Source organism: Exophiala aquamarina (genome assembly GCF_000709125.1).
Source record: "Exophiala aquamarina CBS 119918 chromosome Unknown aczIA-supercont1.23, whole genome shotgun sequence".
Lineage (NCBI taxonomy): Eukaryota > Fungi > Ascomycota > Eurotiomycetes > Chaetothyriales > Herpotrichiellaceae > Exophiala > Exophiala aquamarina.
This window is the reverse complement of record NW_013550565.1, coordinates 150,799-165,585: the sequence shown is the minus strand read 5'-3', so window position 1 is coordinate 165,585 and position 14,787 is coordinate 150,799. Positions and strand designations below refer to the sequence as shown.

The window sequence follows — 14,787 nt, the reverse complement described above, 5'->3', positions numbered from 1 at the left end:
CGCCCGCGAGGTGTGTTTGATAGCAGCTATAGCTTTAATCCGCTGACAGGACTGATGCGAATATTTGTCCGAGGGTAGTGAATTCTCAACAGTCCATCGCCAACTTCGGGTTTGCTTGCAATCACCACTTCATTTACACTGATTGAGATCAATTCACCTTTGTCATGATGATTGAATCCAGACTCCACAGGCCATATCTCTACCAGCTGGCCTTTCTTCAAGTTCAATGGATCTCGTTCGTCGACATCACTCTCTGCCTCGAAGAAATCCGCTTCGAGAATTGTCTTGATTGTTTCCTTATCCGAAAGTTTCTGGGGCTTGCCGTTCTTTAGTTGTTTCTTGGTCAAGGCGTCTGCAAACCGATCGACATATGCAAAAGTCCTTGGGAACTGATTCTCATCAATAGTACCTTCCTTGTCCAATGCTTCCCGCAAGGCCAAACCTCTGCTAGTCGCCCAGTGAAATGTCCATATCCCATGTATGTCCAACAATGTCGGGTTCGGACCATTCAGGAGGAAGTGCCTCCCATCGGCGAGTAGCTCCCTTTCCATTATGTTGAAGTACGTGCGTACATGAGCAACACTCTCCGGCCGACCCTTCCTGATCGTCTCGGCGTTGAAGTTGTTCCCCGTCATCTCCAGTCTGTCCTTACACCACTCTTCGTCCTTCATGATGTCCGAGTCCGGAGGGATAAGCCCCGCCGTTCTCCAGAAAGGTCCTCCGTCGATCAACCAGGTCTCGAATACGTGTTGCAGACCCTTCTCAAATGGGTTTCGTGAGCTGATCCTGTTCTCGGGGAACAATTCCTCCAACTTATTGATTATCAGCCGAGTGTCACAGTAGATGTCCCGACCGATCGCCAGGATGGGTATCCGTCGATACTTAACCCCGAGCTTCTCGAGGACGGGTCGTGGTAGTCGGTTGAGCGTGATGCAGTGGTTGTATTTCAGACCGCTGAGCGTGAAGTACCAATCCATCTTCCGCCCAAAGACGGATGACTCGTATGTGAATAGTATTATTGGAGGGTGTGCCATGTTAGGGATATCTGCGCGTGCAGTTCGGTTTCGGTAGTCACTAGGTCAGTAGAATCAGACTTGCCGAACATCGTCAATCTTGCGACGAGGGAGCTTTTATTTGTCCCTAGCGACATCTAACCTCGGGTAAGCCCCATGGCGAATAAACTTCGTCGAATGCTAGTTCCTTCGTTGTCGCATTGCAGCGTATGTCAAGACCGTCATCAAACGACCGAACACTCCAATTTCTGGGAAATCTAGCGCCTACCAAAGCAAATTTAGAGAGAGGATGTCTTGTCAGCAAAGGGGACCTCGTCCTTGTCTCCCCTCTATGCTTACACTGACACTCCTTCTCGGACACGTACCTTGACCCAACCATTAAGCATGTAAACCTTCTATCCTCCGAGGAATCGAACGAATAAGGGCGTTCTCGAGGTCTGCAGGATTTCTAGACCTTTTGAAACGCGAGGACAGTGACTCTCCAGCGCGTGCAGCACGTGGTCGAACCCCTCCCTCAAGTGTCTCGTGATTTCTTGGCATTCGACTACCCCACGTTTCCAACAGAAATCAATCGTGGGGTCTCCGCAGAAACCAAAGGAAGCCCGTCTGAACACTCGACATTCATTCCTCTCACCTGATTCTCTCACACCACAACCAGAAACAGCACCACCAACACCGAGTCCTTTTTACATCATCCTGCCTTGAACCAGAGTATTTCCGACGAAAAGCCACACCCTCACCCAAGACTCGAGCTAGCAAATAAATTTTGCCCATCCAAACAATTCTTATTCTCTCCCATAGTCGGCAAGATGAGTGCAATTCGTGACAACGAGAACTTCGAGCCTATCCAGGTGCTCATCACACTGCATGATAACATGAGTCTCCTGGATATGGCTGGTCCATTGCAGGTTCTCAATCATGCTCAGCACGACATCAATGATGCAGGTGAGCTTTTCTTCGCCCCACGGCCATTATTCCGGCGCTGACCCCGTGCTCTTACCGCAATAGACACCAAAGCCTTTGATTTCACCTTTGCTGCTCCCGATCAATCTGTCATGACCAAGCAAGGCGTCGCACTCGAGGCACAGATCTCCCTCAAAGAAGCCCTACAACGTCTTAAGGAGTTCGACGTTCTCGTTGTCCCTGGCGGTGATGCCACCGAAATTGTCAAGAAGGAGGGGCAACCAATACCACTCATCTCCGCCTTTTCTGACCTCCAGACTGCGGATCCCAGCCGAGAGAGAACCCTCCTGGCGGTCGATACCGCCGCCTTGTTCCTTGCTAAGGCAGGTCTTCTGCAAGGTCTCGGGGCTACCACCCACCCCGACTTCTACATTAAACTCGAACATGCTTGTCAAGAGGCAGCGGCCAATGACACGCAAGAACGCACAGATGTCATGGAAGAGCGCTATGTGGTCAACAACGCCCGCTTCGATCTAGGCGAAGATATGGAAGAGAACCCCTACGTGTTCAACAAGACTCGTACCAAGTCGACCGCTCGCAAGGGTAGTCTTGCGCGCAAAGAGAGCAATGCGAAGCGTGAGAATATCGTCCGTCGCCAGAGCATGAAGCTCGGTGGCATGAGAGTCATCACCAGTGGCGGAGCTGTTAGTGGCCTGGACGCGGCGTTGTACCTTGTTTCTGCTTTGGTCAGCCACGACTCTGCCCAAGAGGTGGCTAGGCTCTTGCAATATGATTGGGTCAAGGGTGTTGTTGTTGATGCTATTGATGTCTAAACAGATCAAATAAGGCCATGTTTACCGTCGGGCTGTAGATCATCATGAATGTATGAAATTAACGGTCATCATCTATTTTCTCCCGACTGCGGCGGCCTCGGAATCGGTGTACAAGTGAAAGGAATATCGGCCACAGGAAGGGCCCGCGAGTTCAATGAATCAACGATTGCTCTGGGACGAGTTGACTAGCTAGAGTCAAAAATCGAGCTGCACAGAGAGAATGCCCTGTTTGAGTGCCCTCTCAGTTCCCAGAATGACAGCTCTATCCAGACCCATTTCACAGTCTCTTGCCTGTTTGTGTACGAGGAGAGTCGAGCCGGGCGTATGATTCAGTCTTGCACTCATCACAAAAGACTATCAAGGATTATGTAACCCCTGTAGAACTAAGTAAAGAAGGATCCCATATCACATAGTATGAAGCATTTCCATCCATTCCCAGGAGACAAATAATACAGGTATACTAATCGGATGCAGCTAAAATTCATTCCAGCCTACTTAGGTTTGCAAACCACACGACTCTAGGATAGAAAGGATTTTCATTATACGACGCGCAACAGTCTCAAGCTTGAAGGCGTCATAAGGGGTTCGTTTGCTTCACCGAAGGAATTTCCTTGGCTAAATCTTGGCAACGCTAGTCCATTCCAAGCCACACTTTCCATTTTGCCTGCGCTTGAATCGACTATCTGATTTTGTTCCCACCACGACCAAACTTCAATCCTCGAATTCCAATCCGTCAACACAGTCAAGATGTCGAGCCGTCCTACCGTTGGAATCGTCGGCGCTGATGGCGCCAGCAGCGGCAAGACTCTGTCACTGCCAGCTGTCTTCAGCTCCCCAATCCGTCCCGATATTGTTCAGTACGAAAACCATTACTCTAGGATTACAAGGCCTGTTAGCTGACCCTTACATTTAGGAGTGTTCACTCCGGAATTGCAAAGAATAAGAGACAGCCATATGCCGTGAGCGAGAAAGCAGGCGAGCAGACATCAGCAGAATCATGGGGAACTGGTACGTCAAGCATTGGGTCATAAAAGCTGCGCAAAATCAGAAGGATCTAACAACTGGGCCAGGTCGTGCCGTCGCACGTATTCCTCGTGTCTCTGGTGGCGGTACTCATCGAGCTGGTCAAGCTGCCTTCGGTAACCAGTGTCGATCTGGTCGTATGTTTGCACCGACCAAGGTCTGGAGAAAGTGGCATCAGAAGGTCAACGTGGGTCAGCGGTAGGAGACACACACACACACAAACACGACCGAAATGGATAAAACCACTAAACAAACTTACAGCCGATTTGCAACCGCATCTGCTATCGCAGCCAGCGCCGTCCCTGCTCTCCTCTTGGCTCGTGGACATCGCATCTCCACCGTCCCAGAAGTCCCCCTCGTCATTTCCAGCAAGGCATTCGAAGGTGCTGCACTCGTCAAGACATCTGCTGCAGCTGCTCTATTGAAGGCTGTCGGTGCCGGCCCAGATATCGTCAAGGTTCAGAAGTCCCGAAAGCTTCGTGCTGGAAAGGGTAAACTGAGAAACCGACGCTACCGCCAACGCCGTGGTCCTCTGGTGGTTTACAACCCAGAGACCGATGGCAAGGAGCTCCAGCGTGCTTTCCGCAACATCCCCGGTGTCGAAACGTCCTCCGTGTTCGCGTTGAACCTCCTTCAACTCGCCCCCGGTGGCCATCTCGGCCGCTTCATCATCTGGACATCTGGTGCCTTTGAGGCCTTGGATACCATCTATGGCTCCACCACTGAAGCATCCGCCTTGAAGAAAGACTTCCTTCTCCCTTCTAACGTGGTCTCCAATGCCGACATCACCCGCCTCATCAACAGCTCCGAAGTCCAATCCGTGCTCAACGAGCCTAAGGGGTATGCTACTACCAAGCGGACGGGCGTCCAGAAGAAGAACCCTCTACGCAACAGACAGGTTCTCCTTCGTCTCAACCCGTACGCTGCTCAATACACCAAGGACAAGTTGGGCCAGAAGGGAACCGGAGACGACAAGAAGCCTAAGCGCGCAAGTGCGAAGTTCATGGAGGTCTTGCATGAGAACTAGAGTTTTATTTTCGCGTCCTGCTAAGGGGAATTCGATTTGACGTAGCGACGAAACCTTCTTCTAAAAAAGACAGGAATGAAGGAGTTTTCGTGTGATGTGAATAACATCAACATCACCCACCATCACCATAGCTTCTCGTGACCAACAAGGAAGGCCGTCCTCCAATGCAGACTCGCCAACTTGCCAGATTTCCAGAATCAGAGAAGAACATTACTATGCAAAATCTGCTTTCCACAGCTCGTATAGTCCATGTCCCATGTCCCATGTCCCATGTCCGCTTCCAGCCGTCGGTCTTCATACGAACTATAGGTTTGGTTCGTACCTACCGAAATGTCGTATAAGTAACAGCAAGGAAGCGCTCCCAGCAAACTGTCCCAGGCAAACTCAGCTAGCTTCCAGACGCATGCACTCTCAATGCGCCCTCTTTACGCGAGGAATGGGACTAGTAGTAAGCTTCTTGTAGCTGGTAGGTGGTTTCAACGATGGGGTCAAGTGTTCAAACGGAGAGAGGCTCTATTAGAGCAGTCCTCCCTTACTACCGAGGTTCATTCAGAGCCATGGGTATCATCTGAAGCGACGTATGACAACGTGGGTGCTTCTTCCTTTGATCTATAACATGCGCCACCCTTTCGGAATCTCTATTTATCGAGAGAGAAAAGAGTAGTTCGGGAAGAAGGGAAGATTCGCGAAGCCCTATTATAGACGGAGGAATGCCCAAGGTCCTTCCCTCAGGACATCCATGTATGCATGGATTCTTGAACCATATGGCAAGCGAACTGCCTCTCGGAAGTGATGCTGGGAGATTCACATCGTCGGCGGCAAAATTGCTAACAGCGATGGCATCGCCATCATCCCACCACCACCACCACCACCTCCTCCTCCTCCTCCTTTTTGTAGAAAAATGGCCTCGGTGCACGTACATACGGTATGTACTGGTCCGCAATTGTTTTAGACCCAATCTCTCTAATCTGAGGAGATGGATCTGCCTAAACTCTGTCGATTTTAAACTTTGGCCTCGTGCCGAAATATCCGTGCAGGTGATCGGCTACATACGCAGGGGCGAGTTATCTGAGATGAGAGACAAAGCCTGCTGTTGGTTCCGGCTATTGTAGATGGCTAGCCTCGAGAATGCTGAGATGTGGGTGCGGGAGATTGGAGGACAGTCGGCAAGAGGCGGGTTTGACTATGAGAAGGTGGTTGGCACGGTGCTTCCACACGTTGATTTCTTGTGGTCATCGACTTGTGCCTCGACATCATGATTCATCATTCGTAGATCTTGGACTCTGGTCAGCCTCCTCGGAACTTTCCCTGTGAAATCTGGGATAGCATCTGCCTCTGCATCTGCATCTGCATCTGCATAGCTAACCCATTCCTTAGTGTATTTGCAGAGCTCATGATCAACGCTTAGGAGTCATTTGACTTCCAAGGATTTTGGGATCGCAGGGGTATTGGGCTTGGATCCACCGCCAGAAAGGCCTACAATAGCTGAGCTTTGACTTTCGACGCACCGATACGAGCCTTGGAACGTGTACTACGGCGGGGTAGGGGTGAAGTTTGAAGCCCCCCATATACTTCAGCTGTAGTTTTAGCCAAGGAATGGTCTGACGGGTCTAGTCTACATTCGTTTACCGTCAGCCATGTGCCCAAAAGCAGCCGGGGCCTCTTCTTCATCAGTCAACGAGCAATGGCCGCCGTAATAGAACCAAACGACGTGCAAAATATGAGGTTAGGAAATGAGATTTTCTTAGTTCAATCTTGGAGACCGCGGTTGGGGAATATACATACCATTGATATCTCCCAAAGTGAAATGCTGAGGCACGGTGTTTTTGCCTACCTCGGCGGCATTATTGTGCAGAAACGGAGACCACAACGAAAACCTATCCCGTACTGCAAGATCTCAAAACCCTAGTACCAAGTGTGCTTCAAAATGAAGGGTTCTGCACGCTGGATATCAACAACCCGCTTCTCCAGAAATCGGGTGCCGTTAGAAACACACGAGATGTTTGCTCCGACTTCTCCAGCGAAGCCAAAGCGCTCGTAGATGGATATACTCGGTGGCCCCCGTCGTGGGAGAGACACAGCTGAAGCAAGCCCTTTAAGGTCAGAGCCGATGACGGCGGCTTTGGTAATCGGTTTGTATGGTTGATGTGGAAAGTCGAGGCGGGTACAAGTCATCCAAATCTGGCTGTCAAAGCACCTAAGGCCTCTTGATTTGACTCAAGGATGGTCGACACAGGATGAAACTCTACCGCAGAAACTTCCACTCAACAGTGTCCCAAATGGCTGGAGCATAAATGTCTCCATGTCTTAATCGAGCTACCATGCCTAAGTTTAGTTCTTCTGTGGTTTCATTTACAGCTTAGCCTCAATAGTATGTTGAAATCTTCGAACCAGTGACTAGCTCTTCAAACACCAGGTGATGGGCTTGCCCAAATGACAGAGGGAAAGTATGTCTGTCGTAATTGAGGCTATGAAAGAAGCTGATGGTACATCTTGTTCCAGTCCAGGACTCGGCAGAATGGAAGCCAGAGAACCGTGAAGACACAATTCGATGCTCTTGCGTTCTGACATTGGTTCGCCGGCATAATTTAGAGGATAGGCACAATGATTGTACATTTTGAGTTTGTACTGCTGAAATGTTCCTTCTATGGAGTCCTCTGGCTTGATCCAACCCGAGTTTACACCCAGGAGTATCAATGCGTAGACTAGCGCGGTATTGAACATGTCTGTTTGTAGTTCATCCCTCAAGGCAGCCAAAGCTTGTCGGCGGTGGCTTCATGCAGGAACGTGTATTCGAGGACTTAATTCAGCAAGACAGGCCATTGGCATGCTCTGGAATCTGGACAGTAAGAGCGAGCGGTTTAGCGCTGATCGGAGCCCACAAGCGGCCAACCTATTGCGAGGCTCCCACAGCCAGGGGAAAACAGGAACCGAAAAAACCAGAGGCGCAAGTCGACCAAAATAGATATCCACGAGTGCTGTCGAATTATCTGAGACAGCTGGGGCTGGGCTCGGATGTCTTTATAGCTAAAACTGTCCCCAAGTCTTGCGAGGGAAGATGTTACAAAATGAGGGCGGAAACGTTGGAAGCTGTTCGCCACTGTTGTCTATCAACGGTAGGAATTCTGTCGGAATTGGAACCACAAGATCTCACCTGTTGTGACCCGTGGAAATCAAAGGTAGAGGCATAGTACAATCATGCCTCATTGATGCCGGTATCGACCGACGATAGTACTGAAAGGCGGGGAGTTCGCCTGATGGCTAGGTCCGGCTCGATCGCTGATGACATCGTTTGCGCGGGTGTAGGTGTGTATCCACGTATGTCGGCAAGAAACATCTCATCTAGATCTAACGATGCCCGGGCAATTAGGGCTATACCGGACTAGCTTAGTGGTGGCAGGATACCGCTGTAGTCGTCGAAGAACTCTTCCTGAACGGTGGCAGCAGATGCGTTTCCGCTCTGCAGGTAGCCCATGTCCATCATAGATGCTGAGAAATTCTCGGGATCTGCTTGGTGCCATTTGATGGGAGTCTGATACTGAGAATCCCATCTGTGCCGCACGCAACCTCCACACTGTGACTTCTGCTCTTCAGCTCATGCCTTGGTATCTCTGACAGAGAAGAGAGTTAATCTTGGGAAGAGTAAGTTGTAGCAGGTCGCACCGAGAAGCAAATGAAGTCTGTGAAGTCGTCTCCTGACGCACGTCCCTAGCCCAAGGAATAATCACAGGGCAGCGTCACTTCAATCCCAAAAGATGCTAAGACAGTCGCCGCATTACCTTGAATCTTGGCGAAAGTCTATCAGAATTTTAGCCTCGCACTTTAGGGATGTTAAAAGAAAACATCAGTCTTGATACGCGCATGTACGAGGTTGTAATCTTGGACAGCTTCGTCATCAGTGAAGCTGAAAGGTCGGACTGGAGAAACACCTTAAGAAGCCAAAGCTGACTGCCAACTGCTGGAACCCCGCCTGTCGAGTGTGCTGCTTGTCTTGTTCAAATGTCGCCGTGTATGGACAAACACATGACCGCCATCGCACCAGGGCGGCTGCTAGTAGGCAATGCTGTTTAGCGAAAGCGTATTTCTAGGCCCTCGATCATGCTAGTAAGGAATGGACCTGCAACGAGGACTTGATTTTTTGAATGGTTTGAGTTTGTGCTGAGCCTTGGTGGGAAATATTTTCCGGCTTCCAACCAGTAGGGCTTGGGTAGACCTAGGATTTGAACTACGCTGTGGAGCACATCGTAGTGTATTTGAGTGCCGACTCTGAGAAGTTGTCCCGACACTTCCCATGCTCCTCGAGAACCAGCCCGGAAGCTGGTAAGCTGGAATTACAGTATATCAACTCGAACAATATCCAATCCGCGACTGCGAGAATTCCACCGGCTTCCTGAAAGATAGTTCATTGGCCACGAGATAATTGAGATTGGGTGAGCCGTATCGGTTGATAGTGGAACAGCTGTCCTCGTTTCGAGGCTGAAAGTATTTCGCTATATCTCGGTCGACTCAGATTCCATATCCCTTTAACACACGGCATGTCGGCATTTAGAAAACTTTACTATGGTCCCCATGCGAAAAATTCAGTATTGTGCTTCATGATCGAAGATACGAGTTAGTTCCACTAACCTGGTACGTCCCGAGGACATGGATCATGGCCTGCTTTCACCACGCTATACGAGTACAGGTTGCGGGCGGGAGACAATGTGATCACAGGACATGTTCTCGGTGCCGGAGATGTCCTCTCGCATAATTTAGTAGCCACATAGCTGGGCACTTAAAGTCCTAGACCATTAATTGCCAAGCATAAGCAACTGCTAGCCACCTTGGTTGTAGAATGGTCATGAAGCCGGCGTCATGTCAAGCGTTACGTATGGGTAACGCAAGTGTGTTTCTCTCAGGGCAATCGCTAATTTCGTTGAGGGACGAGGGATCGACCCACGATACGAGGGGTAAGCCTCAGAACGACCCTCCAAGTTTCTCTACCCAAGATAGGTGAAATATTCTTCAATGCCGGATTGAGCGTTTTGAGACCTTTCGAATTACGACACTTTGACCTTCGTGAATTAAGAGAAAGGGGCGGCTGAGGGCGGCTGAGGGCGGCTTCCGGTCATTGTCGATACGGTTAAGCAGCAGCAGTGGTTGGACTGTGAAGTCTCAACTAGGGAGGGCTAAGTTAGAACCCAGAGCAAGAGAGGGCTCGACACAGCCAAGCTGTTACGCCCGCCACTACTCGTGCTGGCAGTTTGAAGCCCATGTGAAAGTGGTCCTTTGAAAGTTTGCCATCAGGCGACTATTCCTAAACGAGGCCGGTACCGAGGTCGTAATTAGCGGTTGAACTGGGTCTGTTTCTTGAGCCATCCCGTTGTTGGGTAACTACGATACCAATGGACGACCATCCTTCTCTGGCACCAGCAGCATCATTGCCGACGAGCAAACAAAAAGACCCATCGAGGTTCTTCGGACCAAGTACAGATATTGTGAATTTCACGCCAATCAGAAGACGCCATCGCGAACAAAGATCGCTCATGTCGATCCAATTTTCTTCAATCGCCAGCCGCATCTAAAGCCCACTCACACCCCTTCCTGGCGAGCTTGGACTTGGACTCTCCAAAGTTGGTGGTCTACTGTACTGTAGGTATCTCATCAAAGGGTGACGGGCCAGTAACGAGCACCCTAGGGCGAGTACTGCTTTTCGTGATTCGGTGTACTTAATACACAAGGCGAAAGAATCCATTTCACTGACGCCGCATCCGAATTACCTGGCTTTGCCCTCGAACACTGAAGGCCCCTCCAACTCCTTCAAATAAGGGACAGGACATTGCCTTGGCATCTTGCAAGGATCGCTTTTTCCATACTCGATCGACGACAGTGACACCTTAGCGACGATTCCAGCGTCGCATCATGTCGTGGCTGGGCTCTTGGATACCCTGGATGCTGATGGATTACGAGGTTTGTATGCTTGTGTGTTTATATAAGGCGCAAGGGACAGACAGTATCATCTACTGTATGTCACATTCAACGTGTTGGCGAGCGCTGGCATGCTGCTGTATCCGCAGAGGCATCTCGCTATCTATGATGGGCTAGTCGGTATGCCTGTACCTCGTTCAAGGCACACTGGCTATCCTGGGCACCTGATCGGAGATTGTGTGTTCTTTAGTGCTCTGTGTGTAACCATACGGGGTAGTTATCCTGATTAGACTGCTCAGGACTTGTTGGCAACGGATGCATGCAGAACTGCCGTGGATAGTGGCGGCCCTGCTTAGTCGGACAACATGACAAGTCGGGGGTCTGACTGTGGTCGCAACGGCAGCGATCTCTTTCAGGTCAGGTCGGCCACTCCGAACTCATGGAATATGCAAGTATACGCGACCGTTACCTGCCAAAGGTTAGTGCCTTTACACTAACCACATGGATTAACCACGGAGGAACGTCTTGGTGGTAGTACATAGGACCAGTCCCCTTGTTCGGTAGGCCATGCTTCTGCAGGTCGCCTACTCGTAGGTGCGTTGGGGATGGTGTTTATTCTCTGGGCTCTAGAACAACTGCCTTGCGCTCGTATTGCTTCTTTTGGCAGTGCCAATACGCCCATGTGCGCGTTTTCAGAATCACACTTGATACCCCGTGCCCTTTGTAAGCCCCAGTCACTTTGCAGCAAGTGTAGACAGATCAGAGCATCCGTAACCATTTTGGAATGTTGAGGGACTCCATGATCTGCTGGTCTCCTGAATGCACATCGGTCTTGTCGACGTCTGAAGAGGTTTGAAGCGCCTTTGCCATTCTTATCACAATTGCCGGACAGGTAGATCCCAATACTCTACTCGTCAAACCTTTGGATTGAGAGGGACGAAAAGCCACTCTACGAAAGATCCGAATTGGCATTCCCGTGGAGGGAGCGTGACGAGGAGTTTCGCCAAAACCCTATCAAACTCCCCGTGGTACCCGTGCAGATTGCGGCATCCAAGAAAGTCAAATCCAGCTACGCTAGATCCTTGCTATGGCATTTGATTGGTCCACGGGAGATTTGGCCTTCTATCTATCGCCGACAACTTCGTAGTGGCGGCGCACGGCAGGCATAACTCGTACGAGTACGGTGTCGCCATACTAGGCCTCAAAACAGTGTACCTCCGAAATGCGTGGTGGCACTGGTGGGTAAGGAGGACAACACCCAATCACTGGTAGGCATAGGGGGATCCGGATCCTGTAACGCCAGTCAATTAGCCGGCATCAGAATCGGTGCGACCTCACGGATGATGGTGTCTTTTCTCTTATTGAAGATCGCCCCTAAGCAAGCTACTTGGCAAACCAGATGATGGGTTGGTCACTCTGGAGAGCATCGCACCCACAGAGACGCCAGCAGAGACGCCAGCAGAGCGGAGTCAGTTGCCACGCAGCCCATGACCATGGGCCTCCACTCAAATGCCACCCAAACGCGGACGCGGGGTCACGCCGTCGCAGCATCCGAGATAACTCGCAGGAGGGGCAAACAGAATAGGAATGGTACATATGACGCTAGACAAGGAAGTTGAGACGACTTCTCCGAACTAAGACTGCCGGTCTGAACGATCCGGGGTTGGAAACGGAGCCATCCTTGGGTTCGGCCTGGATAGGCCTGGCGAATGCACGGACCTGTTCTCACCTCCAACCGTGACTTGACGGGTCGCCAAGGCACGTCAAACATTGGCTGATCTACCAGCCTATCAAAGGTCTTGGGGGTGCTCATCAGGATTATCAGACACAAAGAGTCAGACTCGTTCTGCAGCAATGCGCTCTTCCCTGTTGGGAAAACATAGCCTAGAGCGGGCTTGAAACTGCCTCCCGCCAACATACGAGTAACTCCTGGTCAGATGGCCCGCAGATTTGTGTACTGTAGAGAACACTCGCGTCATACGGTGTCATTCTTAGGTGACACGAGGGACGATGCATGTCGTTCACGTCGCTGGCTCTCCATCGCCTGTAGCAGTCTGGGACGCCCTCAAGATAAGAGAGCAAGGCACGGTCCGGAGACGAGTACCTGGACAGCTACCAGAAGTCGACCCAAGACAACGTGGACAGCAGGGCATTGTATATTTATATTGTAGCGAGGCGCACTGATCGTCGCTGGAATAGGATTCTACCCTTTACACCAGTGCGAGACCACAGGTCAACATCAGAAGTTATGTGCTCAGATGGCTGGGAGACGGATAAGCGTAGGTAGAGTGGGAGGTTTTCCCATTTTGCTGGAAGTGGGAAGTAGTCAGAGATTTGAGCTGGGGGAAGCGGTAAACAAAATGTGTTACTCGTAGCGAGTCCTTGGACGGGGTACCCGGTAGTCTGCCGTCGATACGAGCAATCTCCTGTGAGCCCTTCCTTGCCTTGGTCGTAGCTCTGCTGAAATGAATGCCCTCCTTATCCGCCTGGAATTTCGCCCGAAGATCGAGAGAATAGGGTTGGTTGGTGATGCTCCGTACGGACGGGACCGTTGGCCGTGAAAAGGCCTGATCTTCGTAAGGATGTGTCTAGGACCCCGTTCGTGCCGCCCGCTAAGCGAACGCTCGACCATTTGACTCATTTATAGGACTAGCAATTCGACAGCCGACATAAGAAGCAGCCCTTGGTTCTTCATTCCAGACTGGAAAAGCTAGTGACCTATTATCCATGCCAGGAAATGGAATTGAAGTGGTTCCCCCTTACTTTAGATAGACGTTAACGGTCATCTCTCAGTTGGGAGGCGATTTTCTAATCATCACTGCAATGGCTACAGTATGTATCTGGCACAGTAGATTAGCGAGCATCGTCGGCAAGTCCCAAGCCTAAGTATATAGCTCGGTCTGGACTGAGTAGTTGTTGGCAGATCTTCTTTGCTGTCAGACCAGCGATGGATCATTTTGGCCGCGAGCGACAGGAGTAAATTGATCCACCGCTGCTAGCTGACTAGCTTGAATACCATCTATTTGGCATTAATAATTGAGGGAGGATGTTACCGTACGCAGGGACACTGTGTGTTGACAGGACTCGGGCCTAAGTGAGCATGTGTGCTGATACTACTTTCTAGGACAAGGTAACTTCAGCTACCCCTTCGCAAGGGTGATAGCATTCAACGTTCACAAGGCTTAGATTTCGATCCAACATTGCCAGCACATCAGCTTTCATTTATCGTAGAAACCTGTGCCCCGTATACGGAGTGTCATTTCTACGCCGGGGCTGGGGACAGCCCAGGGTTGGTCACTGGTGAACTGCAGGGGGGCTCCTTTGTGCTCCGTACCGGACGGGCCGCCTCTGGAATCGGAACGGTCACCCGAGAGAGCTAGTGGTCTGACTTCCCATTGATTGTCTCACGCTAAGATGTGCTTCAGCAGCCGTCCCCTCTCTTGCATGCGGTCCATGGGTGCCATCACAATTCAAGTGGGCAGCGCTCGACTGTCAACCTCAGGAACCCACGCCGTGGATTGCTTCTCACAGGGGTCAAGTTGTTGTCCGACAGAGCTCTCGCTCTGATCGTCAGGCGCACCGCCGATTCTGAGCATGGTGACGACGAGGTGGGAAGGTGTGACATGCCCCTTGTTCGAGAAACCGCTTACAAAAGCCACCGCCGAAGAGATGGCTTCCATGCGGCTGGGTTCGTGTGACATGGACATGACTTCAACTCTTTTCTCCCCGGAGACCGGGATATGCAGCAGTAAATAAGTCCAAATTGACAGGCCGATGCAGCCTAGAACACCTCTGTCAACCAAGTTCTAGACCTGCTTTCATTGATTCCCTCGGTTCCTGGGATAACGCCGCACGTAAATTAACCAAGGCATGCAGGACACTCGTAACATGGCCAGCATGTGACTTGACCCTGCTGTTGGAATGGCTAGTTGCTCGTGGTTAACATCCTTGTGCAGCTGGGCACATCGACGATGCGAGGGAATTCCCGGTTTTTTTGGGAATCCAAGCACGTTTTTCGACCCAATCTGTTCCACCACCCAACCAACCGACCCCATACCAAGCATTGACCCAATTGGAAGAG

At 50.8% G+C, this 14,787-nt stretch overlaps 3 protein-coding genes across 3 annotated transcripts; 2 read left to right on the top strand and 1 right to left on the bottom strand.

The window, feature by feature from the left end:
* Positions 1–26: 26 nt before the first annotated feature.
* On the bottom strand, positions 27–1,034 carry A1O9_12413 (uncharacterized protein; the record flags this gene model as incomplete). The annotated part of the gene is made up of 1 exon (XM_013398632.1): positions 27–1,034. One exon carries the CDS (start codon positions 1,032–1,034, stop codon positions 27–29), a length of 1,008 nt encoding a protein of 335 aa, XP_013254086.1.
* Positions 1,035–1,822: 788 nt separating this feature from the next.
* A1O9_12412 (uncharacterized protein) lies at positions 1,823–2,749 on the top strand (the record flags this gene model as incomplete). Its single annotated transcript, XM_013398631.1, has 2 exons — positions 1,823–1,958; positions 2,022–2,749. The coding sequence occupies 2 exons, from the start codon at positions 1,823–1,825 to the stop codon at positions 2,747–2,749; spliced, it is 864 nt and encodes a 287-aa protein (XP_013254085.1).
* Positions 2,750–3,496: 747 nt separating this feature from the next.
* Positions 3,497–4,799, top strand: A1O9_12411 (large subunit ribosomal protein L4e; the record flags this gene model as incomplete). The annotated part of the gene is made up of 4 exons (XM_013398630.1): positions 3,497–3,606; positions 3,663–3,757; positions 3,820–3,970; positions 4,034–4,799. 4 exons carry the CDS (start codon positions 3,497–3,499, stop codon positions 4,797–4,799), a joined length of 1,122 nt encoding a protein of 373 aa, XP_013254084.1.
* Positions 4,800–14,787: the final 9,988 nt, after the last annotated feature.